At 48.6% G+C, this 26,298-nt stretch overlaps 1 protein-coding gene across 2 annotated transcripts in view; it reads right to left on the bottom strand.

Moving 5' to 3' along the window:
• The window catches only part of PRKCH (protein kinase C eta), a 256,636-nt gene that overhangs the window by 57,965 nt on the left and 172,373 nt on the right, over nucleotides 1-26,298 (bottom strand). For both annotated transcript variants that reach the window (XM_053927481.2, XM_024567580.4), the window contains exons 6-9: nucleotides 25,553-25,682; nucleotides 23,264-23,391; nucleotides 20,211-20,354; nucleotides 19,854-20,027 (exon numbers count right to left, since the gene is read on the bottom strand). In XM_053927481.2, the coding sequence (XP_053783456.1) occupies nucleotides 19,854-20,027; nucleotides 20,211-20,354; nucleotides 23,264-23,391; nucleotides 25,553-25,682 (576 nt within the window). The remainder of the gene's footprint in view (nucleotides 1-19,853; nucleotides 20,028-20,210; nucleotides 20,355-23,263; nucleotides 23,392-25,552; nucleotides 25,683-26,298) is intronic.

Below are 26,298 nucleotides of genomic sequence, written 5' to 3'. Positions count from 1 at the left end.
TCTAACAGTGCCTTAGCCATCACACCTGGACAGGGAACAATCACAGAAAAAGGAGGATGCTTTGGACAAATCAGCCAAACAGCAGTCTAATGACAGCCTCAGAGTAGCCCCAGCATTTGAGATCCCATTCAGCCCATCAGAAGATTTCCTGAGTCAGGAGTGGGAACATAAAGACAAGGAGGTGCCGTCTCTACCGGAAGGAACTTTCAACCTAGCAGATGAAACGGGCTCTTTAAAAAGTGATTGATACTGCCCTGACCAGTGTGGCTCAGTTGGTTGGGCATCATCCTGCAAACTGAAAGGTCATCAGTTCAATTCCCAGTCAAGGCACATGCCTGGGTTTTGGGCTCTGCGCTCTGCCCGTTGGGGTGCATGCAGAAGGCAGAAGGTAACTGATCAATGTTTCTTTCACCCTCTTTCTCCCTCTCTTCCCCTCTCTCTAAAATACAATAAAATCATAGATATGAAAAAAATGTCACTTTAAAAAGTGATGGATAGCCTTGGCTGATGTGGTTCAGTGGACTGAGCGCCAGCCTGAGAATCAAAAGGTTGTTGGTTTGATTCCTAGTCAGGGCACATGCCTGGGTTGCGGGCAAACAAAAGGCATCCAATCAATGTTTCTCTCACACATCAATGTTTCTTTCCCTCTCTCCCTCCTTTCTCCCTTCTCTGAAAATAAATAAAGTCTTTAACAAAAAAGGGATTGATACTGTGTACCAAGTTACTACAGGAGCGGTATGAATGAAGCGCTGTGCAAATTAAGACTGCTTGATGAAATGAATGTTTAAGACTCAATTAAAGAGTGATATCCCCAAGACTGACAGTGTCCAACACTTTGTTTCAATGCTTTGTTTGTTCCGCTAACATTTATGAGTCCTAGGTTAGCCAGGTGTTAAATTAGGTGGTGGGAACCCAGCAGAGTAAGGAAGCATAAAACAGACACAGCCTCTGCCCATATAGAGTATGGTGTGAGAGACACACATTACTTAAAAAAAAAAAAAATTCACACAAACAAGCTACTTTACAAATTCTGGTAAATCCTGTGAAGGAAATGTGGAGGAAGCTTGGAGATCCAGTCACCTGCCTGGGGGTCCGGGCAGGTGTCTCTGAGCAAGCGGCCTGTCAGCTAAGGCCTGAAGGATGAGTGCAGCCCAGGCTGGAGGTGGGTCTTCGAGGTGGGAGGGAGGGTGAAATGTTATTTTGTGAGGCAATCGGTTCTCTACCCATTCCCAGAGGGGTTGTATACGAAGAACCCATCTGTATCTGTGGTTTTATGTGCCACTGGCTTTGCTCTGAGTGTGACAGCTGAGCTGTAAACAAAGACCGTGCGTGTGTGCTCTCGCTCACAGATTTGTCACTGGTTTAATCAGGCCGATCTTGATCAGAAGACACTACAACTGATCACCTCCCAGTCCCGATTTTAAGACTTTAATTAGAAAGGAAAAAAAAAAAATCCCTTGTATCTAGGAAACGTCTCTCTCTGCTAAGCAGCAGCAAGAATTTAAGAGTGAGAGGGAGTGACAAGATCCACAGCCACAGAAAGAAAACCAAGCAACACAACAACAACTCTCAAGGTCGGCCAGGCTGGCGGAGCCAGAAAGCTAAACACAGCAAGCTGTCTGACTAAGCTAACAGCCTTCATTTGATATGACTGACAAGAGGGGGAAGCAGCGCTGGTGGGACAAGCTTGGGTGAGCAATGGTGTTCCATAGTTGCTATGGGACGGACTCAGGTGGACTGAGCAGGGGAGCAGTGGGGTGGAGGGTAGGTATGCGGCTGAGATGGTCTAAGGGCTGCATCCGCACAGGCAGTGGTTAAGCTGATGTTCATTTGGACGCGGCAGGGGAGGCGACGGGGTGGCAGCAAAGATGACCCAGGCAGTGAAGCCGCCCTGAACCACCCCACAGGCAAGTAGGTCAGCCTCACACATTTTTGTTAACCAGCCTGTTCACTTTTCTTCCTGGCTGTGACTGGCAGTCATGTGAATTCCAACAGTCTGAAATACCTGATTACTGGAATGGGGTCACTAGGTGAGTGGCAATTCTGGGAGTTGGTGGACTTGCCTCGAGTTGCCAAGGCAGTAGGAGTCAAAAAGATGAGGGCATTCCAAGGGAAATTTCATCCACTTCTAGTTCCCCCCAAAACATTGTCCCATCTCAAGTCTGAAAGCCAGACCCAGGGCTACGGATCTGCAGAGAGGAAATACTGCCTTCTAATCCTGCTCCTTCTCCTCCATCTCAGGCTCCCCGGCCCAGCCCTGGAGGCAGATTCTCAGATAATGGGGGTGTGTGTGGGTGGGGGAGTGGGGAGGCAAGTGCACCTATGATACACAGCACACAGGTCATATGCTTTAGAACGGAAAATAGGGGACTCTTTTCATTCAGTCTCATTTCCAGCCTCCTGCCTGGAGCCACCTAGAACAGTGGGTGTGACTCACGGCCCTCAGGCTACATGGAACAAGCAAGCAGGAAGTAGAAACTAGTCAGCTGAGATACAATATTTAACCAAAAGCAATGGTCCATCCTACCAAAGACCTAAAATAATGTCACAAGGTAGAAAAATAACAACATGTTTACCACCTCGCCAAATGTTTTCTGCTGTACGAAAATGCTCTATTTATACGCACTTGTCTTATTTAAAATATCTGCTGCAGACGTGGTTAAAATTGGCAATTATCCTGACATTTCTTTTGCGGAGGAGATAAATAACAACTTTTTGCAAAGAAGATCCACTCCTCATGAGGTGGCGGCAATGGTGTTGAGTGAGGTGAGGGGCCATTGTCAGAAAAAGAATGTCCTTAAACGTGTCCACAGGGGGTGCTTCTAGGAAGTGTGTGATAAGGAAGTGGTGACTGTGATGAGGAAGATGCATTCAGTTAAAAAAAAAAAAAAGAAAAAGGTCATAAATGTGAGTGATTTTGGTTAAGGCCAAAGATGCGAATATGCACAGAAAGGACAAAAAGCGACACAGACAGGGACAGAAGTTAGCTTTCGGTTTTGGGATCTGGGATGGCGTTTTATTTCTTCTTTATTCTTTGCCGTATCTCTGAAGGTTTCCAGGCTAAGTGTGAATTACTTTTATAATTAGAAACACACTGAAGTCACATGGACTTCTTCCACATTTTTAAAATTTTCATCTGAAAGATGAAAAATGGGAGACTGAACGGGTGCAATTTGAGCAGTTAGTAGGCAGGGGGCGGAGAGAAGCAGCTCTGCAAAGAGGGGCCTTCACGTCCCTTGCTGCCCACTGCTAAGGGCCGCTGTTAACCACCTTCTCCTTTAGTGGCCTTTCTGATGCCTGAAGCTACCAGGCCATCAGGCTTGTTGGAACGGCATCCAGAATGAGACCGAACTGGCTCTGGCTTGTTCCCAGGGCTCCACTGGGAGTGCAGGGCCTGGGCTCTGGTCTGTGGGCTGAGGCTTTCGGAGATGCCTCCTCTAAGGGTCTCAACAAGAAGGGATGTTTTCTAAGTACGCACTGTGCCAGGCCCTGGGTGGGGACCAAGTGGTGTAAAATGAATTGGGATCCCACGCTTGCTCCCAGGAAGCTCAAAGACAGGTGGGACAGAGCACACCACCCACAGTGTGCTAAGTGAAGTGGACGGGCACAGGGGGTGCCACAGGGACCCGCAGCCAGGGGGTGGGTTTGGGGAAGGCTCCTAAGAGGAGCCTATTGACCAGGGGGTGGGTTTGGGGAAGGATGAGGAAGCACAGTCAGGCTGGAGTGGTGATGGAGAGGGGAGAGATCAAGGTGAATGAGCAGGTGAAGTGTCGGGTGTGAGGCAGGATGTAGTGACTGCAAAGGGCGACATCCCCAAGGGCTGAGGCTGCTGAGTGTGGGGCACCCTGGAACACACTGCTGCTTTCATAACCGAGTGTGGGTAGGACAAAAGCAGAAGGCGAGTTGGGGTGCTTCCTTTCACCCCCACTCCAGGTCACCCACAAATGAGCACTGCAGGATCAGTCCTATTAATACACACGGTTGGTCTCTACCATAATTACAGGCCCAGCGCCGGAGCTAAAACAGGTGGCAGCTATGGGGCTTGGCTTGAAAAAGGCTCCAGGAAGTGTTGGAACGTGCCTACTTACCACATGTAATAAAACAACATCAGCTACAAAAACAAGTCGCTCCAGCTAAGTGTTACTCCTCAGCACGAATTCCACCAACCTGAAGGAAACCATTCACGTGTGGCGACCGCCCTTTGCAAAGCCGAGGCCCGGTTCTGAAGCTGTGACAGCAGGCGGAAGGCAGCCTCTGCCTTCAGCTGCGCTGTAGGTCTGCGCCTGTTAAGAGCTGGTCTCGCCGATCACTTGACAAACACTAGGTCCTACTTCACAAATGCGACTGTGAGGCAACTAGGGGAAGCGTTTCTGGGACCCCTGTGTGTAGGGAGGCAGGGCAGGATGGATTAAGGCTGTCATGAGTCACCACTGGGGCAGGGAAGAGCAGCAATAGCAAAGACGGCCCCTTCTATATTGAAAAGTCTGTGGGGTAGCTAAGCCTCTGTGGACAGCCACTTCAGTATTTCTCAAGCCCCGTCTCCTAGAACAAGGGTGTCAAACTCATTTTTACCGGGGGCCACATCAGCCTCACGGTTGCCTTCAAACAGCCGACTGTAATTTTAGGACTGTGTAAATGTAACTACTCCTTAACTAGGGGCAAGGAGCGTGGTGCCGCCGCCGGATAAAACAAGGTGGAGGCCGCATTTGGCCCACAGGCCTTGTGTTTGGCACCTGTGTCCTAGAATCTGAGCCTGAGCATCTGCCCAGCTTTCTCGGGGCCTCTGGTGGCTCTAAGGTCAATTTTGCCCTAACCTGCGCGGTAGAACCCAAGGTCCCAGAGACTGGCTTAACCTTAGTTCTGAAGACAAATGGCCCAGTCCTTTGTCTGTCCCTCCTTCTCCTTTGCCCCTGATTCAACTAACCACAAATGCAAGTCATTAAGACAGGTGAAGAACACCTGGGGGAATAAAAGCCACTCAGACAACCCTTGGTCCTACATCTTGCTGGTGTGAGTTACAGGAGGCCCAGGAGCTGGTGCCTGGTTAATAATAGAATTCCTGTCATCACCTGCCTGGCTCCATTACCCTCTACAGCCTGTGCCAAGTCTGCCCTGGCTGTTATCAGTTCAGGACTGTTACCTTTCCCGGCCAAAGGGGAGAAAAATGTCCCCTGAATGGACAGCGTTGGTATAAGCAGTGTACATGCGCTAAAGTCCCTCATAAGGGCTGATGGGCAATTAATTACATGAAGAAAAGATTCAAGACAGAACAGCTGGGCTGATGAAAGTGACATGCTAAGACAGTACCTGTGACAAGATGGCACTGTCTCAGGAGGGTGACCGCTGCTGAGTGAGCAGGAGCCAGAGAGGGGTTCCCTTTGGGTCACTGTGGCAGACACCTTCGGAGGTGGCTGTTCAGCACCCTGATCCTTTTCCCAGAGAGCGGCCCTGGCACAGTCACAGTCACGTGGGCAAGTGCTGGACACCCTGCAAACAGCTGGTTAGACCAGGCTGGGCTTTCCACAGTCTCTTTCCCAGAAAACTGAAACATTGAGATGATGTTTTAATTTCATCAGGAAATGAGGAAACACGGGTTAGGGAGCTGAGGCCACCTCTGTGGTATGAACACGCGAAATGTCTGCATCTATCAGAACGGTGAAATCCTGATGAACAAACGGCCAGATGGACAAGGGAGAAGAACGAAGGAGACACACACAGTGAGGCAGAGACAAGAGATCAGGGAGGAGGCGTGAGGCGGGCAGGAAAACCCGGGTTCTGCATGTCCTTCCATGTCGGACCCCTGCAGAGCCCTGGCCAGTGTCTGCCCCCGTGGTCCGTGAGACATCCCCTTTATCTCTGAGTCTTTAGTATCACTTCTCCCTCTAGTGCGGGGCCCTGGTGAAGCTGCTTTCTGCTACTTGCTAGCAGGAGAATGTTAACTGAAACATGTGCACCGACTTGTAAGGGGCAGGAGGCGTCCTTATTTATAAAACGGGGGCTATAACAGGGATGGTGTAAAGATTAAACCAGAAGCGAAAATGCCTCACACAGCATGAGACCCAGAAAAGAATCTCAGCAAGCAGGAGCTATTGTTATCACGACTTCACATGAGAGGACTAGAACTAACTCTAGGAGACCTTGTGCCCAGCGCCCAAGTCCTGGTGTTACCAAGAGGCAGCACAGCCCGGAGGTGAGGGCCTGGGCTCTGGGGCCGGTGCCTGAGGTGTGAAAGCAGCTCCCCCTGTGCTGTATTTCTTTTCTCTGCAAAATGGGAATAACAAGACGACCGAACTGACAGGCGTGTGAGGATGGAACGACTTAAACTGAGAGTTTCAAACAGTGCCCGGAACACAGGGAGTGCTCAGTAAATGTTAGCCATTATTAATATCACCCTCCTCATCTCCACCTCCGCTGCCACTGCACCACTGCAGCCACCTGCTCCTGGGGCTCTGGGCCTGTGGCAGCAGCTGCGTCATCCTCGGCGGGGAGCTGCCAGATGTGGGGGCAGAGATGGTGCCTCACGCTACAGAGCTCTCAGACTGGCCAGTGAAGAGGAGTAAAACGACAGCAGAAACAGCAGCTGCAGCAGCCCTGTGACTCAGTGTGAGACGGGAATCTATAGGGGTCAAAAAGTCAGGAAGGCACCTAGGCCGGCAGCTGGGGCGAAGGGGCATTTCCTGATACCGCATGATCACGACCTTGACCTGGAGGGCTTTTCTTTCTGAGAAGTGATAACTAAGCAAGGGGTCACAAAACTGGATTTGATAACCAAAATACATGAACCAAAGTTTCAGTTCTGGTAAGTTTTCTGATTTTCTGAGATCCGATGATAATTCATTTCTCTCGTTTAGGAGTTTATAATCACACTCATTATGATCACTGCAAAGCAAATGTGCTACCACCGCAGAAGCACAGTAGAGAGAGACTTTTTGTAGTAGCTATTCTCCTCTTCTCTAAAGTTGACTCATTCCTAACAACAGAATGAGAAAGGTTTTTCTGTTCCCAGCAAGACTCCATTGTCCCTACAATCTACACATATAAATCTTTTTTAAAGACGTGAAGATACAGATTACCTTTTGGAAGTCATTCAAAGACTAGAAACACCATTAAAAGTTAATGACTGATTCAGTCATTGAATTCAAAAGCAATGTCAAGCTGGGAGCCACATCTAGACATATTTACCCAAGTTTTAAGAATTACTTCGGAATTATCTCTAAATGAACTGACCCTGTACCGAAAGCTGCCGAGTGCTGCTAACCGCTGCTGCAGACAAAGAAAAGGAATCCTCCGGTCAGAGCCCCATGCTGAATTTCTTATGTGCCCCTTGCATTATGATTTCTTTCCGACCAACTCAGCTGCAGGGTGAAGATGGAGTTCAAATCAACAGGAAACAGTTACTGACGTCAAAGAGGTCACAGTGGAAAAGCACCCTGCTGAGGAAATTTGATTGCGCCATGCCTGAACTAGAAATGACTTGAATTTAACCACATTCAGAACGATTACAAAGGCTCTAAGGAAGAAACAAGGAGAGAGAATGTAATGGCTTCCTTTTATTTTTTTTAACGTATTTTGGGCAGCCCAGAAGATAGCAGAAGTTAATCTAATCACCCAGCAACCCACCCCTGTCGAGCCCCTGGGCGCGACACATCCGGTCTTAGCTCAGAGACGGGTCTCTGGGAAGGAGCAATATGTCTCCAGTATAACGAGCCCTTAGGAACTTGCATTTCAATCCTGAAGGAACACACAGCCCTCTTTTCAAAGACCAAGTGTTTTCCTTGCACACTAGATGCACCGTGGCCATCTCTCTTAATGAAACGCGACAAGGCTCCCTGGCGTATACACCAGACCAGGGAAACAATGAGGCAGTCTGACTCGCAGTCCCATACACTGCGAGGCATCCGGGGCAGGATGTTCCTGATGCGTAAGTAAGCAGCTAGCATCTGATCGGGGACACAGCAAAGTCGGAGCACAAGGCCTCCCTTCCTGGCAGAGCCCCTTTGATGTCCCTTGTCTACACACACCTTCCCCAGTACCACTGAGCAGGGCCACACGGGCTTTATGCACTTGGTCTTGTTTTCTGTGAAAGACCTGACCCCGTGGAAGGCAGAGCCAGGACGCCAGCAAGCATAGTGCCTAGACCTGGTGAGGGCTACGAAACCCTTCAGACACTAACAGGGCAAGGGGCGATGTTTGTCTCCGGACACAATTTAAACCAGGATGTTAGGGAAGCGGAACAAACTGCCAAGATGAGTTCTGGCCACATGCTTTATGTAACTACAGTGCAAGTAAGTGAAGCACCTTGCCTGTGGTTAAAAGAAGTTGTGGAAAAGATCAAGAAGAGAGGTGGGTCTACTCGATGCCATTTCGGTGCCCTTTATTTATGAAGTTTTGGCTTTTCTCTGTATATAAAAGTAATTCTATGTTTACAGTTCAAATGTACTGCTATCGACACATTTTTCTACACTGGTTGAAAAAATGTTTTTTCAAGTTTTGATGATCACTGACAGGCACCCTGTAAATTCAGGGTGGAGATGACGATTTTCGTAACATGCCACTGCTTCAACGCCTGGATGGTAAGCTGGCAGTATCAATATTAAATGCCCAAACAGGAGGAGCTGTGGTATTTCAATTGCTTTCTTTCAAACATACCTGATTCTACATATATGCTCCCTGAGCTAGCCTTTTGCTTCTTACATGCCCCCACACCCTCTAATTGTGCCTTATCACAGCAGGCTTCACGGCCAGAACCCCTGGCAGCCTGCTGACCCTGCTCACATGCCTCCTTCTCCTGCCAGGGCCCCAGCGCTGCAGCACCCACAGCTGTTAGGGGCGCCCAGACAGGAGCTTTCCCTGTCTACAACTCAGGAAACGAACAAAAAGACAATGCTTGTATTTTATAAGGAAGATCTGACACACTTTGCTTTGGCTTCTAAACGGTAAAGCAATCTTGTAGCCCACTTGATTTCTCATATCTAGGACAGACCACCTGGCATTCTGGAAGCAGTAATGTTCAACGGGGAGATACTTCCACCCAGAGATGCTTCTAACCCTACCATGCACAGGACAGCCCCCCACAGCAAAGGACTATCCCACCCCAAATGTTAGTAGGGAGCCAGTGACATCACATTATGCAAATGAATGGTTATTATTATTATTATTATTATTCTGTGGGGGGGTTATGTTTTTTTGTTTCTTTTGCTAAAAAGGTTGAAAATTCACTAGCCATTTGTACACCTGTTGATGAAGATCAGGGTGTTGGGGTAAAGTTCTGAGCCGGTGGAAGGGAACTGCCTCCTTCAGACCTGTCCTGAAGGCTGAGTAAGGAGGAACAAGTTAATGAACAGGCCTCAATCCTACAGACTTCAGAAGAGAACCTTAACCAGTCTCTGGGTCAGCTCCCCCTTATCCGCTCCCTAATTTGTTGGTTGTGTCTAATTCGATTGAACCGCCTTTCACCACTGGCCTAGAAGGTCTGGGCTCGTTCCCACACCACACGGAGGGCGGAGAGCACTGCTCAGCGCTCCCTCGGAGTGAGGGGTGCGGGGGTGGAAGGAAAACCTGGACACAGACGAGGTCCACAGCACAGAAAGAGAAAACCAGGTACTGGGGGAGGGGAGGAGTTTCGCTAGAACAACTTCTCTCTTTTGTCTTGGTTGGGAATGATACATGACATCATTTCAGTGTTTAAAATATTATATACCACACACCGTAAGAATGGAATTAAGAGACTCTGGGAAGAGCCCCAAGACTCCCTTTGAAACATCTAAGCAATAAATCATTCCAGGCCGTCCTGAAGAAGTGGGGGGAGTGAGCGGTCAATACAGTGTGCTGTTGTGCTCTACAAATACACTAGAAGTCGGACAACTCCCACAGAAAGGAGACAGGAACTCCCTGGGTGGCCCTGAGGGGAAGACAGGGCAGGCCACAGCCCTCCAGCGAAGCGGGGAGGGTCTGTCTGCAAGGTATCAGCTGACAACAGAGGCAGGAAGTACAGAGACCGCCTTGACTGCACCGTGGTTAATGTGGGGGGTGGAGGGGTGGGGGGAGGTTGCGCGGTGTCCCTGCAGCCTCATGCAGGGGCCAGTCGACCCAGCGGGACAAGGAAGCCTGTACAGACAGCAATGGCGAGCAAGGGAAGCAGGCTGGGCTGCTGCTCTTCCCATGACTTCTGCTTTGGGCCTGCCAAGCCCAGTAGTGCCAGGGAGCTGTCCCTGGGCAGAGGCAGTGCCGACAGCTTGGGCCTCCTCCCAGTAATCTCCATCAGGCTCCAAATTCACTGCACCCCGTGGAAAAGAAAGTGTGCTTCATACGCAAATACAGCCTCAGGACAAGTCCCTTTAAGCACATGGCTGCTCTGAGCCCTAAATAGCAGTCCCCACACTGCTATGGTGACCAGCCACACAGCGAACAGCCTGCCCAGGCCCGCGAGTGCCCCAGAAGGCACGGCCATCAGGGCAGGGTCTCCGCTGTGTTTTACTCACTGCTGCATCCTCAGGGCTTGGACGGGGCCCCACGCCTCGAAGGCCCTCAGAGCACATTTGCCGGTGGAAAGGGCGCCTTGGGTCCTTACCTATCCGTGGGTGATTCTCTACTCTTCCCAGTGGGCTGAGTTTATGGTGCCAGGCATGGCGGATTCTGTCGTGAGAGGCCCTGGAAAGCTGTGGGGCCTAGCAGAGATGGACAAAGCTGGGCTTCTACTAGGAATGAAGTAATTACGGAAAGCATAAGTATTTCAAAACTAGAATATGCTATGGTCTGTGGTTTCTGCCAGAGCAGTCAGCTTTTTTTAAGGTGCACAATTCCGCTTTCTGGGTTGGGAGGGTGGCCCACTGTGGCCACTTACCGGTGTGGCTTCAGGCCCTATCCCGAAGGTCCCAGTCAGTCAAGGCAGGGGTCAACCCAGCACCCTAGGGGCACACCTCAGGCCACCCTACGATACTGCCCCAAGCTCAGATGCTAGTTGGTTTGTTAGTCTTATAGCCACTCCGGTTGTGCGCCCGATGAAAGACTGGCACACAGGCAAGGCTGTTCCCCAGAGTCCCGTGTTCATTTTCAATGACATTCCCTCTTGTATGTGATGACTGCCTTTGCTCCACGCTCTCTACTGTCCACTGCTGTTCCACACGGAGTAGCTGCTCTTCCCAGCTGGAGTGAGGGTTAAGAGGACTGTTTCTTTCACCTGGCACTCAGTCAGTGTGACTCTCACTGAACTATTTGGCAGAAAGCCCACTGCATTTTTACTCCAAGAGCCCGCCCTGGCACTTCCAGCCCAGCGCTTCGATATAGGGCCCCGTGGAGGCCGGAGTGTCTACGGTTTGGCCCGCCCCTGTCACGGTCACAGAAAACCACAGCCAAGACTCCCCACCAGAGAGCTTCATCAGTCGTGGGAAGCACGGGCCAGCCCAACCCCGGCAAGCCTCAGACCCGTCAGCAGAACCCACGGACCATCTTACCAAACAGGGGTGGCAGGTCTACGCCATGTCTAGGTCATCAGTAATGACAGCGGTGAGTGACATGAAGGCCAGTTACAAGGGAATAACCGCAAACTGAAGAGCCCATGCCAACCTTTCCCAACCCTTTTGTCACTGAGCATCCTGGCAGTCCTACGCAGACAGGGAGCCAAAGGAACAGCACGCACCCCGGCTCCTCTCCCTCCTGACTCATTTTCATGGCCCTGTTTACCCACAGAAAGCTGGAAAGCCTGGGAGCCCGAGAGGACAAGGCAGAGGTCCCAAATACCCCCCTGGAAGCCCAGGGCCTAGAGTTGGCCTGTGTGTATTTTGTCCCCAGATGGAACACTATTAATAGTTGGGAACATGCCCAACTGGGAAACACCATGTTCTGGCTCATTTTCTATTTCCATCTGAGCCACAGGCGAACTGCAACAGATGACCCGTAAGCGGACCAACTTGTGTTTGGGGCAGTGATTGCTCAGGGAAAAGAGGACACCTAGTTCCCAACACATAAGAGCAAATATCCTTAGGTGTTTCATAAAAGGCCATACACACGCTATATATACATGTGAAAACTGCCTGATTCCTGCCTAATGTGACTATGGACTATTCTCGGTCGCACACGTGCCAGGGAGAGCACACCCCTTCCTATCTGGTATGGCGGACGTGGCGTAGATTACTGAGCTGAACGACCTGGTTAAAGGCCCCCGGTCTGACCCTTGTTTGCTGTGTGACCTGGGGCAAGTTATTTGACTCCTCTGGACCTTAGCTTCCAGATCTTTAAAATGAGGGTAACAGTATCTGTACCTCCCTGGATTGTTTTGGGCATTAGGTTAAATATTTCATTCAACAGATATTTATGGAACACCAACATGTGAGCCTGTACAGTCACTGGTAATGAATAGAAGCATCGAAAACATACACCAGGGTCTCAAAGAACAGCAGCTGCTGTGATTTCATTCTTCACCTGGCCGTTCTGCGAAGCTTGGGCCAGGGAGGCTCTAAGAATTGATCAGCTCTCCTAAGGCCTTGACCAAGGCCCTCCAGAGCCCTCCTCTCCATGGAAGGAAAAGTCTTCCAGGTTTTTCGGCTGCCCTTCGCCTCTCCTCACCAACCCACCATCACAGGGCCTCTTCCCCTTACGGGAGATGCCCCTGCAACTCCCAGAACAAGGGGGGATGCTGCTCCGGAGCCCAGTGAGCCTTCTCATCCCCCAGGCCAGTGGCTGCCAGCAGCTCACAGACAAATGGTCTGGCTGCCGCTACCACACTTTTGCTGAACATTCAGGGAAGAAAAGGAGCTGGAGGGGCCGGCCTGCAGGCAGGGCCACACTGGGCCACACAGGGCTGCAGGGCAGCCTCCCACTCCCCGAGTGCACGAAGCCAGCCTGAGGGTCACTTTCTGGAGGTGTTTCTGCCAACAGATCCCTGATGGACAAACACAGGATTTAAGAGGAGGCGCTTATCTGGAAAAAATCAAAGGCAGGAAGTCTTCCTAAAGACAAGTCAGAATTAGAACCCACAGCTTGCATACTAAAGGTCTCGGTGTAGTCAGCTGTCTGGTAAAATTCTGGAAGGTTCACTCCCGGGCCACAGCACTATTTTGCATCCATTCTGTTTGTCTCTCTGTCTTGCACACACACACACATACTCTTTTGCTATGATGTAATAGAACAACAAGGGAGAAAATACAGAGAAAAGAACGTTTCCATAACATATTCTAAGCATGATTTCAGTAGACTGAAATCATTTTGCACAAGCAGTCTAAACGGACAGCATTTAGTTCATGGGATTCCTGGACCTCCTGACCTTCAGAGGCAGGATTTCTGCTGTGTTGAGTGACGCCTGAGGAGCGGCTTCTTAGGGAAAGCGATGCCCCCACACTTTGCAGATGACCCTTGCAGGCTGACAGCCGACAGACACCTGTCAGTCAGTAGCCCAGGTGTCCTGAGGAAAGAACTAACAGGTAGAGGAGGAGGGGGTCAGTCCCTGTACAGGGAGGGTGGGTGCACCTGTGGCCCACCCTGCAGGCGTGAGGTGCATCACAGACGCAAGCTTGAACATTCCCAAAGCTCCGCTGTGGCTCACTGTTGGGACCTGGCCCCTGCCCTGCTGAGGAGAGAGGCAGTTCTGGGGCGGGCACAGCGTGTGGTATATTTGCTAAATGGAAACCTTTACTTCAATAAACTAGGTCTCTGAACAAAGACAGCAGCATCTGACCAGTATTTCCTCGGCCACTCCCCTTCCTGCTGCAGTGGAGCCTTTGTTCCTCCCTCTGGGCACCAGGCAGAGGGAGGCAGGAGGAGAGCCCGAACGGAAGCCCTCGGAGGCTGGGGGTGGGAGGGAGGGCCCGAATTCCAGGCCTTAAATGCCAGGGGGCCCAGCTGCGGACACAGCAGTCACTGATTAAGATGAAAGGAGTGTGAAGGGAATGCAACCTGAGAGGGGGGAAGGCTGGCATTCGCTAGGCCTGCACCCCTGATGGGCCCTCCCTGGCTTAATAATGCCTCCCTCCTCTTGTGAAAGAAATATAACCACATTATCAAATTGGTAAATAGAAAAAACAAACAAAAAAATCACCCGTAATTTCACTACCTTCTCACAGTCCCTGGTAGATTATCGGCAAAATTCCCTTCCAGTCCTTTTTTGGAGGAGGGGCCAGGTTTGGCAGTTCACTGATGCCGACACAGGTCGGTATTCATAAAAAAGTTCTGTATTATTTCTGGGGCTCTAGCCTCCTAGTTCCACCCTCTACTGTACTGAATTTTGGGCAACAGCTCAGTGCTTCACCTGAGGCTCAGCAGAGTGAAGATGATCCCCGTTCCCGTCTCGCGGGGCTGTTGTGAGAGCTGCGTGCTATAAACAATGCACGTCAGGGGCTTATGGCCGACACATAACCTTTTAACTGCTTAATATTCAATGGTCTCTTTACTGGTTGAAAATCTGCAACCAACACTAAATTAAGTGAACTTCTATTGCTGAATGCTGAAGTTGTTTCCAGTATTTCCCCATTATAAATAATGCACTGAAAATTAAACCGCCTTATGCATAATGCTAATTTTATATTTATGCAGTTTTCTTAGGCTAGATTATCAAAAATAAAACCAACAGATCCAAGAGTATGAACATTTTTATGAGTCTTGATTCAGATGACCAAGGTACTCACAAACTATTAGGATTTACAATGCTATCAGAAACTTACCAGGGTGCCAATTAATGATATACTTGCAAGTGACATGCATTATTACGCAAAACTCAGGGGCAATGACTTATGGGCTCACAATCCTATGCAGCAAACTCAATAAATATATGAAATTTGCTTATTTATCGCTTTTTTCCAAGAACCAAAGGAGCTCCCAAATTCCTACTTTAGGGGGTGTTTGCTCTCCCCTCCAATGTGGGCTCTGTGCTGGCCGCTGGGGAAGCCCCAGACGTTTTTTTGGGGGGGTGGGGGAGGAGGGGTCACCGCCACCACAAGCCCACGCCCTTTGAAGAGTGCTGCTCATTCACACAGCACCTCTGCACCCTGTCCTTTAGTCCTCCCTCCCCTCAATCCTGCCTCCATTCTAACTAACCATGGGAGCTGTAAGGCTCAATGGAATTTAAGGTGGGCTCAAGTCATTTGGACAGAGGAAAACAAAGCTGGAAGACCTCAGGTCTTCCATTGCCAAGGGCAATGCAGCAGGCTGGAGGGCCGCTGGGGCAGATAGGAGGTGCTTAAGCAGATGTTGAATGAATGACCTAAATGTGGTAAGAGACGACATGTGACTGCTGGGGCTGGGGCCAGCAGGCAGCCTGGGCTCCAGGGTCAGCCTGACCCAGAGCTGAACCTTGTTTCCACCACTTGCAGCCTAAGGGAACCTCAGCAAGTTACTTTCCCCCTTGCGCTGGGCCTCACAGGCACTCATTCCACAGGGCTGGACGTGAGATGAGAGCTGTTTCTACAGGGTCTTCACAATGAAATGAGACTTTGCAGGCAGCTGGGGCGTGACTGTAACACCTCACTTCTAAATTCTTCCGGGGTGTGTGTGTGTGTGTGTGTGTGTGTGTGACTGTTACAGCTCAGCGTTGCACACTGGTTAGCCTCTCACTTTAGAGGCTGGTCCTGCCAAACTGGGTAGCTGAAAAGTAATAATCTACCTGCTGTGATTTCTCATAGTAACTAACACGTTCTATTCTTTATAGTCGGTTTTTCAACAGCAAATGGGGGGAGTCACTGAGGATTTCTGACAGTTGGACAGTCACACAGCAAGCAAATGCCACGTGCATTATGGGGTATGATACCTTGCACACCTGAGAAGTCACAAACTACAGAGAAATGGAAGTTGTCTCTCTCTGCTGAGGCGTGATAAAGACTCACTTGATTCTTTTTCCATTGGTTCCTGCCACTTTATCACCCGGACTTTAGGGCAGTGGAAAATTCCCTTTATCCTTTGCTTTGGAGAGATCTACTACAAAAGACAAATTCTAAAACCCAGTGTCAGTTTCCAACTGTGGAGAAATAAAAAGCACCTTGCAGTAACGACTGCCACCTTGTGGCCACACATGAAACTGCCACCCGGAAAAAGACCTGCCAACGCTAATGAAGGCTTAACCTAATGACCCCTGGGAATCCCACGTGGCCACTAATACTTTGGTATATTGTATAATTTATACTCTCCTAGGAAATTCTGCATTATACACATTACTGTCATTGGGCTCCTAATCTGTTCCAAGCCAATCTCTTGTTCTACTTCACCATAACGAAATCTGACTGTTGGTGACACCTCTGACCCCTTCTGCAGAATCACAGGACTCCCTGGAGTTGGGTGTGAGTCCCTCCTCATTTGTTCACTCACGTCGTTTGAACCAACAGCCTCTGTGTGACCAGACGAGGTTCACCAAATGCCTGTCCACTGTCTGAGTCAGAGGTTATCACTGATCAAGATCATCCAACCTAGTGTCACAGGCAACCACTGCTCTTTGGCTCAGGCTGTGGGAAGACGACCTGAGTCATGGCTGCCCTGGCATTCACAGGACCTGGCAGATACCAGGTATCTGCAGAAGGCTCGAGTCAAAATGCAATGACAACCAGTACCGACCACCATCCTTCCCCCCAAGGCTGTTTCACACCTGAGACGCCACCCACCCACGTGTCTCTCGGAGGAAACAGCTGGATGGGGGTGGTGAGGATGGGAAAAGGCTTTATGCAGGCAAAGTGCAGAGCACAGGAATAGGATTTCGGGGACATTCTAGGTGGCAGTGGAGGACGGCAGAACTGGAATTCCACAGGAACCGCGGACCCCAGGCATAGGGACAGAGAACCAGGGGTAAGGCGACAAGGGCAGCCTGGAATCCAGGGCATCTGGAGGAGTCACTGGAGGCAGTGGTTTCAAGGAGTCCAGACCATGAGGAAGAAGCAAGGAGTGCAGGGGGGTCGTGGCCTAAGAAGCTGCTAGCTGACACCCCAGCTCCTTCCGATGTGCTTGCACAGCATGGGAGTGCACACTGTGTCCCGCCTTTAACATATGCTCCCGCCCCCAGCTTCCAGTCTCCCCTGCCCCACCCGCTCTTCAGCTGCACCTGTGTCCTTTCTAACAAGGGTTTGAACACAGGGGCCCTTTAAACATCTGCGAAGGCTCAGCCTCACTCACAGTCAGGGAAATGCAAATTAGAACTCTGGAGAAGCCATTGTTTAAACCTGTCCCATCACCACATGACGGAGAGCAGGCTGTGGGCAGGGGGTTTGGGGGGGAGGGTGGTGTGGGAGTGTGAATTCAGAAGTTCAGCAAGCGAGTGGTATGAGCCTGGGTTCTGCAGTCTGACTGCCTGGCATCAAAACCTTGGCCACTTGGAAGCTAAATTCCTTTGTGTCTCAACTTCCTCATATGTAAAATGGGAGTAACGCTAATAGAAGTTACTTCATAGGGTCTCTATAAGCATTAAATGAGATAATACACATAAATCATTTAGAACAGTACCCAGTATACACATGGTAAAGTATTAGCCATCTTTAACCACTGGGGGGGCGGGGGAGAAGGCCAATTGGACTTGGTCCAATTTTAAATGCGCATATTCTGACCAAGCAATACAACTCCTCACACTGTATCATATAGAACTAACAGCACAATACGTGCAGATAAAAGCACACGGGGGCTCACTGCAATACTGATTGGAATAAAAGACTGGGCGTGACCTAAATACAGCAATAGGAAACAAGTTAAATAAGTTGTGTTGTGGTCTCAAATGGAATACTACGCAGCCATTAAAAAGGAGGCAGCTATGACTATATAAATATGAAACAATCTCCAGGATATATTACTACATTTTCAACAAACTAAGGTATAGAATGATGGGCAATGTATACCAACATTTGTGCCTTTTAAGAAATAAATATAAATGCATATGTGGTATGTATGTACACTTCCATGTGCAAAACATTCTTTGAAAGGCTACCCATGAAATTACCAATAATTGTTTCCCTTAGAGAAAGGACATAGATATTAGAGGATTGCTTACATTACCTATTGCAAAAAATCAGTTTAGTGGTTGAAACACGCAACCCGATGTGTCATAACCTCTGTTTAAAAACTTCTCCCATATGTTCTTAGGCTAAAATCCATGCTTTTTAACACAGCCCTTCATGGCCTGGCTCCAACTGCCTCTGCAGCTTCCATTCTCACCAGGCCCCTCCACACCTACTCCCCCTGCCTGCACCCATCCCCATGGTCTCACTCGCTGCTACACCTGTGCATGTGCTGTTACCCTCTGTGGCAGCGATTTTCAAGCAGCGTGCCACAAGAATTTTTAAAACATGCAATACCTCACTATTTAGTCAGGGGCACTGCCCTCTTTTCTCTTAGATCATCGAATAAAAAAGAAAATGACAACAGCCAACACAACAATAGCCATCAGTGTGAATGTCCTGTCTTGAACCATAAATATATAGGTCATATAATACAGTTGTATCTTATTGGTCATGTTGCATAATAAGGTTACATCTGATTGGTTAATACTTGGAACTAGAAATCTTTATATATAAGTACTGGCACCTGATTTTTTTAAAAAGATTTTATTTATTTATTTTTAGCGAGAGGAGAAGGGAGGGAGAAAGAGAGGGAGAAACATCAATGTGTGGTTGCATCTTCCATGCCCCTTACCAGGGGTGGGGGGTACCTGGCCCAAAACCCAGGCATGTGCCCTGACTGAGAATCGAACCAGCAGCCCTTTGATTTGCAGGCCCGTGCTCAATCCACTGAGCTACACCAGCCAGGGAAGCACCTGATTTTTGAAAAAGTCACTTTGGAGCAAAAAGGTAGGATATTACTATTATTATTATTTTTTTAGTAAATCAATCAGAATTATACCTATTTTTTGTCTGGTGTACCACAGAGTTTTAGTAATTAGTTTATGTGTGCCATGAGGTAGAAAAGGTTGAAAATCGCTGCTCTCTGGTATATTTGCCTTCATTCTCTTTTTGTTTAACGAGGAGTCAGGGTTGGCGGGAGTCTATCACGGGAAACCAGCTTATCCTGGCTACATATTTGCTCTTCCAGACTCTTTAGCAGCTAAGGGTGAGCAGGTGACTCAAGCCTAGAGAGAATTTTCTCTCACTGATAAAAGGAGAGTGGCCCACGAAGCCCTGTGTCTCTCTGCCCCTACGTGTCCTCTTCCAGATGCTGCCACATGAGGTGTGATGTCTAGCACTGTGGCAAATAACTTGAGACCCCAAGGGGAAGAAATGTCCAATGTCATTGAGCAATTAAGCCAACTCTAACACTGCTGCCACTACACTCCTCCAGGAAAAAGTTTGTACTTAAGAACTAAACCCATTCTTCCCATGTATTGTATAAACCACTGTTGTTCAGGTATTCTGTTAACTGCAGCCAAAAGCATTCCTAACTGCATACCATTGGAGGGTAAACAGACTCGAATCCTAGTATCAGTCCACAGAATAAAGGCAGGGGTCCCTGATTAAGGCCAGGAGCAATACCTTGGGACATTACAGACCAAGGTGCCCTCTATGGGCCTACCCTCATCTGAACTCTTGTTAAGCCTTTAGAAGTGAAGCCAAGGTCAAACTCACCAACGTAAGCAGCCCATGACATTTTCTCTACTGTTAGACTTATGTAACCTTCACTCTGCTAGAGAAGACTTACCTGTAAAGACCTGTAAAATCTTAGGACACAACCCTCAGAGAGATCCTTCTTCAGGACAGCGTGATTGAAAGTGGTTAGTTCACTGGTTTCCACGTTCTCCCACAGCTCATCAGAAGTCAGTGGGTACCTTCATACAGCCCTACCACGGGAGCTTATCCCCCCCAAAATTCCTGACATTCTACTTGATGAAATCTTCAACATCTTGTTGTCTGGACTCTCTAGGAAAGGAGGCCATGGAGTCACTGAATGCGAGTCATACTTACAGGAGTCTGAAAGCAGCAGAACAACTGAGTGAGGAAGGGGTGGTTGCGGGCCAAGGACAGGATCCTTTTCTCCGTCATGGTGCACTCCACATCGTCATCCTGCAGGATCACATCCTTCTTCAGCACCTTCACAGCATATAGGTCTCCCGTTTCTTTTGTTCTTGCAAGCATCACCTATGGCAAAGAGGTAGGAAGGAGCACGCACATGAGAACTCTTGTGGTTCCTAGGGTTTGGGCATGCACAGGGCAGAAAGGGAAGGACACGTGGGAAGTGTGAGTGTGTGTGCATACATACACACCCAAACAACATACACAAAACAGGCTTACTTTACCCCAGACATGCAAGCCAAGACTTACCTTCCCAAAGCTCCCCTTCCCCAACACTCGGATGAACTCGAAGTTGTCGATACCAAGTCGGTTGGAAGAATTAACCCCGACCCCATTTCCTTCTTTGGTGCTCTCCTTGCCCTGTCGTCTTAGGGTCGATCTGGAAACGAGCTTCTGTAAAGAGGAGGAGGAACACATCGAGTTAGAACTTGCAATGTAGGCATGAAGCAGTTATGGGTGGAGAAGACCTTACTTGCAACCTCAACAATACAACATGTGAGGTAAGATCAATTCAGCTTGACATGTGATCAGCTTCTGCTATTCAAAACTACCTCGACATCAGCTCCTGATCTGTGCCTACTGTATTTGGGCATGAATCATTTAAAAATATATCTAAGCCACAGAGTTTCAGTTTATGCTCAAGTGGCTGTGCACAGAGACACAAATAGTCTGGTCCCTCTGGTTTCTTGCTGTGAATTTCTACAGGGTGGTCAGGTTCCAAGAGCGCCACCTGGTGTCCACTTCCTACCAAGAGAGGTGTTTAATATCTGCCCAGGCTCAAGGATGAACTCCATACTAGAACTTGAATGAATGAAGCAACAGTATTTATACAATATTTTAAATTACATAAGAGAAATAAAAGTCAATTAAAAAACTTGGACAATGAACAAAAGTATGAAGGATAAAATTTAAAATACCTATAATCTCATCAACCCCTCAAAAACAAAAAAAGGAAACCCAATTACACACATATATACACATCTTCACTCTTGATTAATTTAAAACCATGTAACGAAATCATTTCATAACACATTTTATTTAACATTTAACATTTTATCTTTAAATATCCTCCAAGAACATGAGTTTTAAGGGCTGTCCAATATTCCATTTTGTGGATAATCACAATTTATTTACTAATTCCCCTGCCATTAGAAACATTGTCTATCTCCCATTTGCCACTAGTGTGACTAACACCACAGTGAACATACTTGCTTTCGAATCTTCAGAGCCAGGTGATTAGGAGTCTAGGCTTTCAAGCAGGCACGGTCTACCTGGGTTCAAACCATAGCTCTGCAACCTAACCCAGCAACCTTGGCAAAGCCACCTACCCATCCTCTCCATGCCTCAGTTTTCTCTTCCGACAAAGGGGATGTGGTAGCACCTGCTACTTGAGTTATTATAAGGAATAAGGGAATAAATGCTTATAAAGCACTCAGATTGGCATCTGGCGCAGTCAATAAACGTAAGTATGGTTGTCATCATCATCATCATGATCATCATCATCGAAATCTGTTTTCTTAAGATAATTTTCTAGCAATGGAAAGACTTCTGATACACATTCAGCTTGCCCCTAGAAAGGCTGCCCACCAGCACCACGAGTGCTCCAGTCTCACCTCACCGGAGCAGAGCCATGGCCTCCACGAGGGTTCCCCAGACCCCTCCCAGGGCACAAGCCTGGCTCGGCGAGGGCGCACCCACAAGTCACTCCCAGGGCGACCTGTAGACGTCCACCTGGGGACGTGTATAATACAAGCTCCCAACAGACGTCAGATCAGAAGTCTAACATTCTGGACTTTTTGACCTATTTAGATTTTTTAAAAAGCTAATCTGGGGCAACTTCTAAAAAATGTTTTCAATCAGCAACTGTGCAATAGCCCAAAACTACAAAGATTTTCTACTCAGCCCATAAAACAGTGATAGCAAGATATAAAATAAATCATCTTAAAAATCCAACTGTTTTAGTAGTTTCTCCTCCTGATCTCTGATCACAAATTTTTCAAAGACTAAAAAATTTTACCAGCTTGAATTTTACTTCCTCCACTTCAATACTTCCCCTGGTTGGGTTGGCACTGGCAGAAGCTGAAAGCTGGTGTTTCTCAATCCTTTTTTAACCCATTCTTCTCTTTTGATAGACTTAAGGTTCTGTCTCTTTTTGATGGGGCCCTGTCAAGTTATCAGGTAACTGTGGTTTTCCCATTATTAAATATAACATGAAAGACACTTGGTGACATATGACAGGTGGCCTTGCCTATTCCTACAGGTTGTGCCATGTGGTCCATCTTACCCCCACTGTATTTCAGAACCCTGATTTGGGCTGAAACCCAGGAACAGCCGCCTTGTGCATCCTGCCTGTCTATCCACAAGACAGACTTTGCTGGACTTTGCCAATACCTCTCTGAAATATCAAGAAATACAATGCTTACCAAGTATCCTTCAGTAAAAAGGAAATGGGGCAGTTAGCTGACATGTGCTGCATAACCAAGAATCTCACAGTGATGGGACTTCCTTTCCTGACTACCCAGACACACTTAACAGGTAAGTCTAGAATTTTCCTGAACCGGCTATCCTGCTCCACCTTGCGGAAATCTCAGCTGCAGCCACGGCTGCTTCCCAGCTCTCTGCAGACCCTGGCCAGAAAGGCAGCCACCGGTCATGGGCCTGGAAAGTGGCCGAGGCTGTAATGGACAATAACAGGTGGCGGTCACTCAGGAGGTGGTGAGACAAAGCACGTCCAGGACAACTGACACAACGCCACCTAGCCCAGGATAACTGACACAACGCCACCTACTCCCGGGAGCTGAGAGGAAGGAACTCCTGTCTGTCACTGAACCAGAGAGATAAATTTGTAATCCACAATCCTAAACTGTAGAACTGCTGGATCCCCGGGCAGTAGAGAGCCTCAGAGAGCTTCAAGTTCAACCCCTTGAGGGGAGGAAGCTGAGGCCCATTGTTACAGGTCAACTGCACTGCCGAGGGCCCAGCCAAGGGCAGAACCCAGACCCCTGAATTCCAAGCTTTCTACCAGACCACACTGACAGGAAGCTGACTTTAAAAAAAAAAATCCTTCCTCTGCTTTTTGATGCATCTGCATGATCATTGTTTTTTGTCATATAATTGTATATAGACTCTGATTCAAGGAACCAAACGCTCTTTAAAAATGCAATAAACCCGTTTATTGTGTTTGCTGAGATTAGGAACTCTGATTCTGCCACGTGTGCTCATTTGGGCTTACCACATCTGAACAACTTCACAATTACAGCATGTGAAGAAAAAAAAAAAAAAAAACAACAACTGAGTCTCACCGAGGTTGGAGAAATGTTTCCAGGTTGGAGGCCCATCCCAGCCAGAGTCTTGGCCAGCTCCACTGCATTCACCCCACAGTTAGGGGCCACGTTCGCCTGACACCGAATGTGCACGTTCATTTTGCACACTACAGGGAAGAGAAGGGAATCCACACTCAGAAGGGAGCCAAGTTGACGTGCACAGCAAGAGAGAACTCTAGTAGCCAGCATGACGGGGGAGGGGCGGGTGCTGCTCAGGCTGAACAATGCCACCTTCTCATCAAATTAAATTTACACTCAGAACAACCCCTGACATTTTTATCTATTTCTGTTTTGTGCAGAAGCAGAAAGCCTGGCATACTGAAGAATAATGAATTTCAAATACATTTTTCCCCACTGTGACTTGAAAGACACTCGTCTAAATAGATCATGTGTAACAGTTTCTGCCGATTTAATGGTATGATTCAACAGAGAGATGAAAACGTTCATCAGAGCAAAGGTTCAGTCAATTGGATAACAAGGAATCAAGCCAACTGTCTTATGCTTTTCCTTCTCTTACTCAAATAAAGGTAGCAGCCTATAGACGATAGGCCACGTGGAGAAGGCTGTTCAAGCAGGGTGGACATGGTGTTTCTGAGAGAAAAACCTCTAAGTGAAGCTTTCTTTCTGAGTATTGTTGTGGTTGGGGCCTGCTGAGCACCGAGCGCAGCATCCTGTGGGGCTGTGGTTCTCAGCGCTTGCAGCCTGTGGTTCTGACTTCTTCATGGGGGGCGGGGCAGGGAGCCAGGTTTCTAAAGGTCATAGTAAATGGCATTTGGAAGAGGAGAGAGAAGCAAGCTGAACTCCTGTTCCCAGGAGACTGACTTGGGACGACGAAGGACCCCAGGTTTAATCAGCAGGAAGTTCTGGTGCAGTGTCTTCACAGGGCCTGCCGAGGGGAGGCAGCACCGAAGCAGCAGGAGCAAACTCCCGTTTGGGGAGGTTCGCCACATCTTCAGAAGCATGCACACATTCAGGTTTGGCAGGTCCTGAGTTTATGTCATTGAAGGATCTGCAGTCAAGTGGAATGCTCTGGAAGGTGCCCTGGCAGGGAGAGGCCCTGAGGCTGAAGCATCATTAGCTTCCCGGGAAATCCACCTTTCTCGGGAAAGCTGGGCTGGAGACACAAGCCTGCAGTGGCATTTCTACAGCAGCATGCGACAACAAAAGCAAAACGTAGAGAAGAGCCAGGCCGCTGCAGGTATGCTACCCTCAGGGCCGCCAGGGACAAGAACAGCACAGATGAGCCCCATGTGTGGCTCTGCGTGTCAGCAACAACTGTACCAGAGCTGACCGTGACTTTCAGGTTGGAAACCCACACCCGGGGCAGCCTGCCTTGCTCACATTCAGGCGGTGCCGAAACCAAAGCTATCCACGGGCTGTTCTGATTGTGTGGAAAAAGAACTAAGTGGTCTTCTAGACAGAGAAAAGAATTTGTCTTTTTAAAACAAGCGGCTGGCCCCTTTTCGTTGACAGAAGCAGGCTGGGTAAGTCCAGGCAGTCAATGACAGTTTTGCCAACTCTGCCTCCCCAGTGACTAGATGAAAGGTGACTAGAAGGCTCCTGGATGAAATTCACACCTATTTCAACAGCGCACCCCACAACAGCCCCTTGTTACAGCGACACCCAGTGGGAGGTGACGGAAGGCCAGGCACTCCCCAGCTCCTAACGGGACAGGGTCAGCCCTTACGTCCAGACCCCTCACTGAGGCAAAGCTTCAAACGTGGGATCGGGCACAGTGAGCAGGGCTTCAGTGTCCTTCACAGCACCTGCCCTCCAAGTCCAAAACAGCACACATTCCTCGAGCAGACCAGGGCAGCTCGAGGCACCAGTTACGCTTTCGCAACCCTGCTCCTGCTTCCCTCTGGTGAGGCCATCGGACCTCCTCTCTGGCCAGTCCTTCCTCGCCACCCAAGAGTCTCTTTTGACCTCCTCACTTCCCACGCTCTTCCAGTTCTGACCAAGATCCCACGTTTTTCCTCTTTCAAATACCCATCAAAACACACAAGGACAAGTCTATACTCAGCACTAAATGCATGGTGGCCTGCTAGCTAGAATGTTGAGTGTAACAACTGATTTAATATTCTATGGATAGGAAAACTATGAATCAGATGTAGCTCTCTTTCCCTCCCTGACAAAGGGACACATAAATAGGGAGCTACTAAGATGTTCATTTACAAAGTGTCTAACACCATCGGTCCTTGGTCAGATTCTGAAATGACAGAATTCCAAACACTTGCATCCCAGTGGACTCATGAAGAAGTAACTCACTTTTACACTGAAGTCCTTGTCGCATTATCCCCCAGAGCAGGGAGCCGCAGTGATCGCAGAACGTTGGCACTTTGTAGTTGTGGATGCTGAACTTGTGCGGGATATTGATTCCAAACCTCTGTTCGGCGAGCTGTGAAGCAGAAATGGGGACAAGAGCTACAGTGCCACACCGACATCTTTCGTAAACACTGTAACTGGAGCCCGCTGAACGCAGAGTGCTACTCTGACACCTAAGCTGGGTATATTATTGTACTGCACAGCCCCTTACTTGGGTCACTTTTTTTTAAAGATTTAATTTTTTTAGAGAGAGGGAGAAAGAAAGGGAGAGAAACAAAGTGTGGTTGCCTCTTGCACGCCCTCAACTGGGGACCTGGCCCGCAACCCAGGCACATGCCCTGACTGGGAATCGAACCGTGACCCTTTGGTTCGCAGGCACCAACTGAGCCATCCCAGCCAGGGCTAATTACTTGGGTCTTACTAAGCAGAATAAGCACACTTTCTAATGAGCAAGACTGGACAGAAAAGTGAGGCATAGATTAGATTGTTCACCATTGGGGGAGGTAAATAGAAATGAAAATTTTTATTTCAACTTTTATATTTGGGCTTTATGTCTCTCTCTGCCAGTGCCCTCAAACCCATATCTACTTCCTAGAACCTTTTAACTTCAGGATTAAACAGGCCTTTTATAGACTATACACTTGCTCTCACCACAAGGTCTTCCAGAAATTGTGTCACAAGGTATGTGT

Source organism: Desmodus rotundus, chromosome 7 (assembly GCF_022682495.2).
Source record: "Desmodus rotundus isolate HL8 chromosome 7, HLdesRot8A.1, whole genome shotgun sequence".
Taxonomy (NCBI): Eukaryota; Metazoa; Chordata; class Mammalia; order Chiroptera; family Phyllostomidae; genus Desmodus; species Desmodus rotundus.
This window is presented reverse-complemented; position numbering and strand designations above follow the sequence as displayed.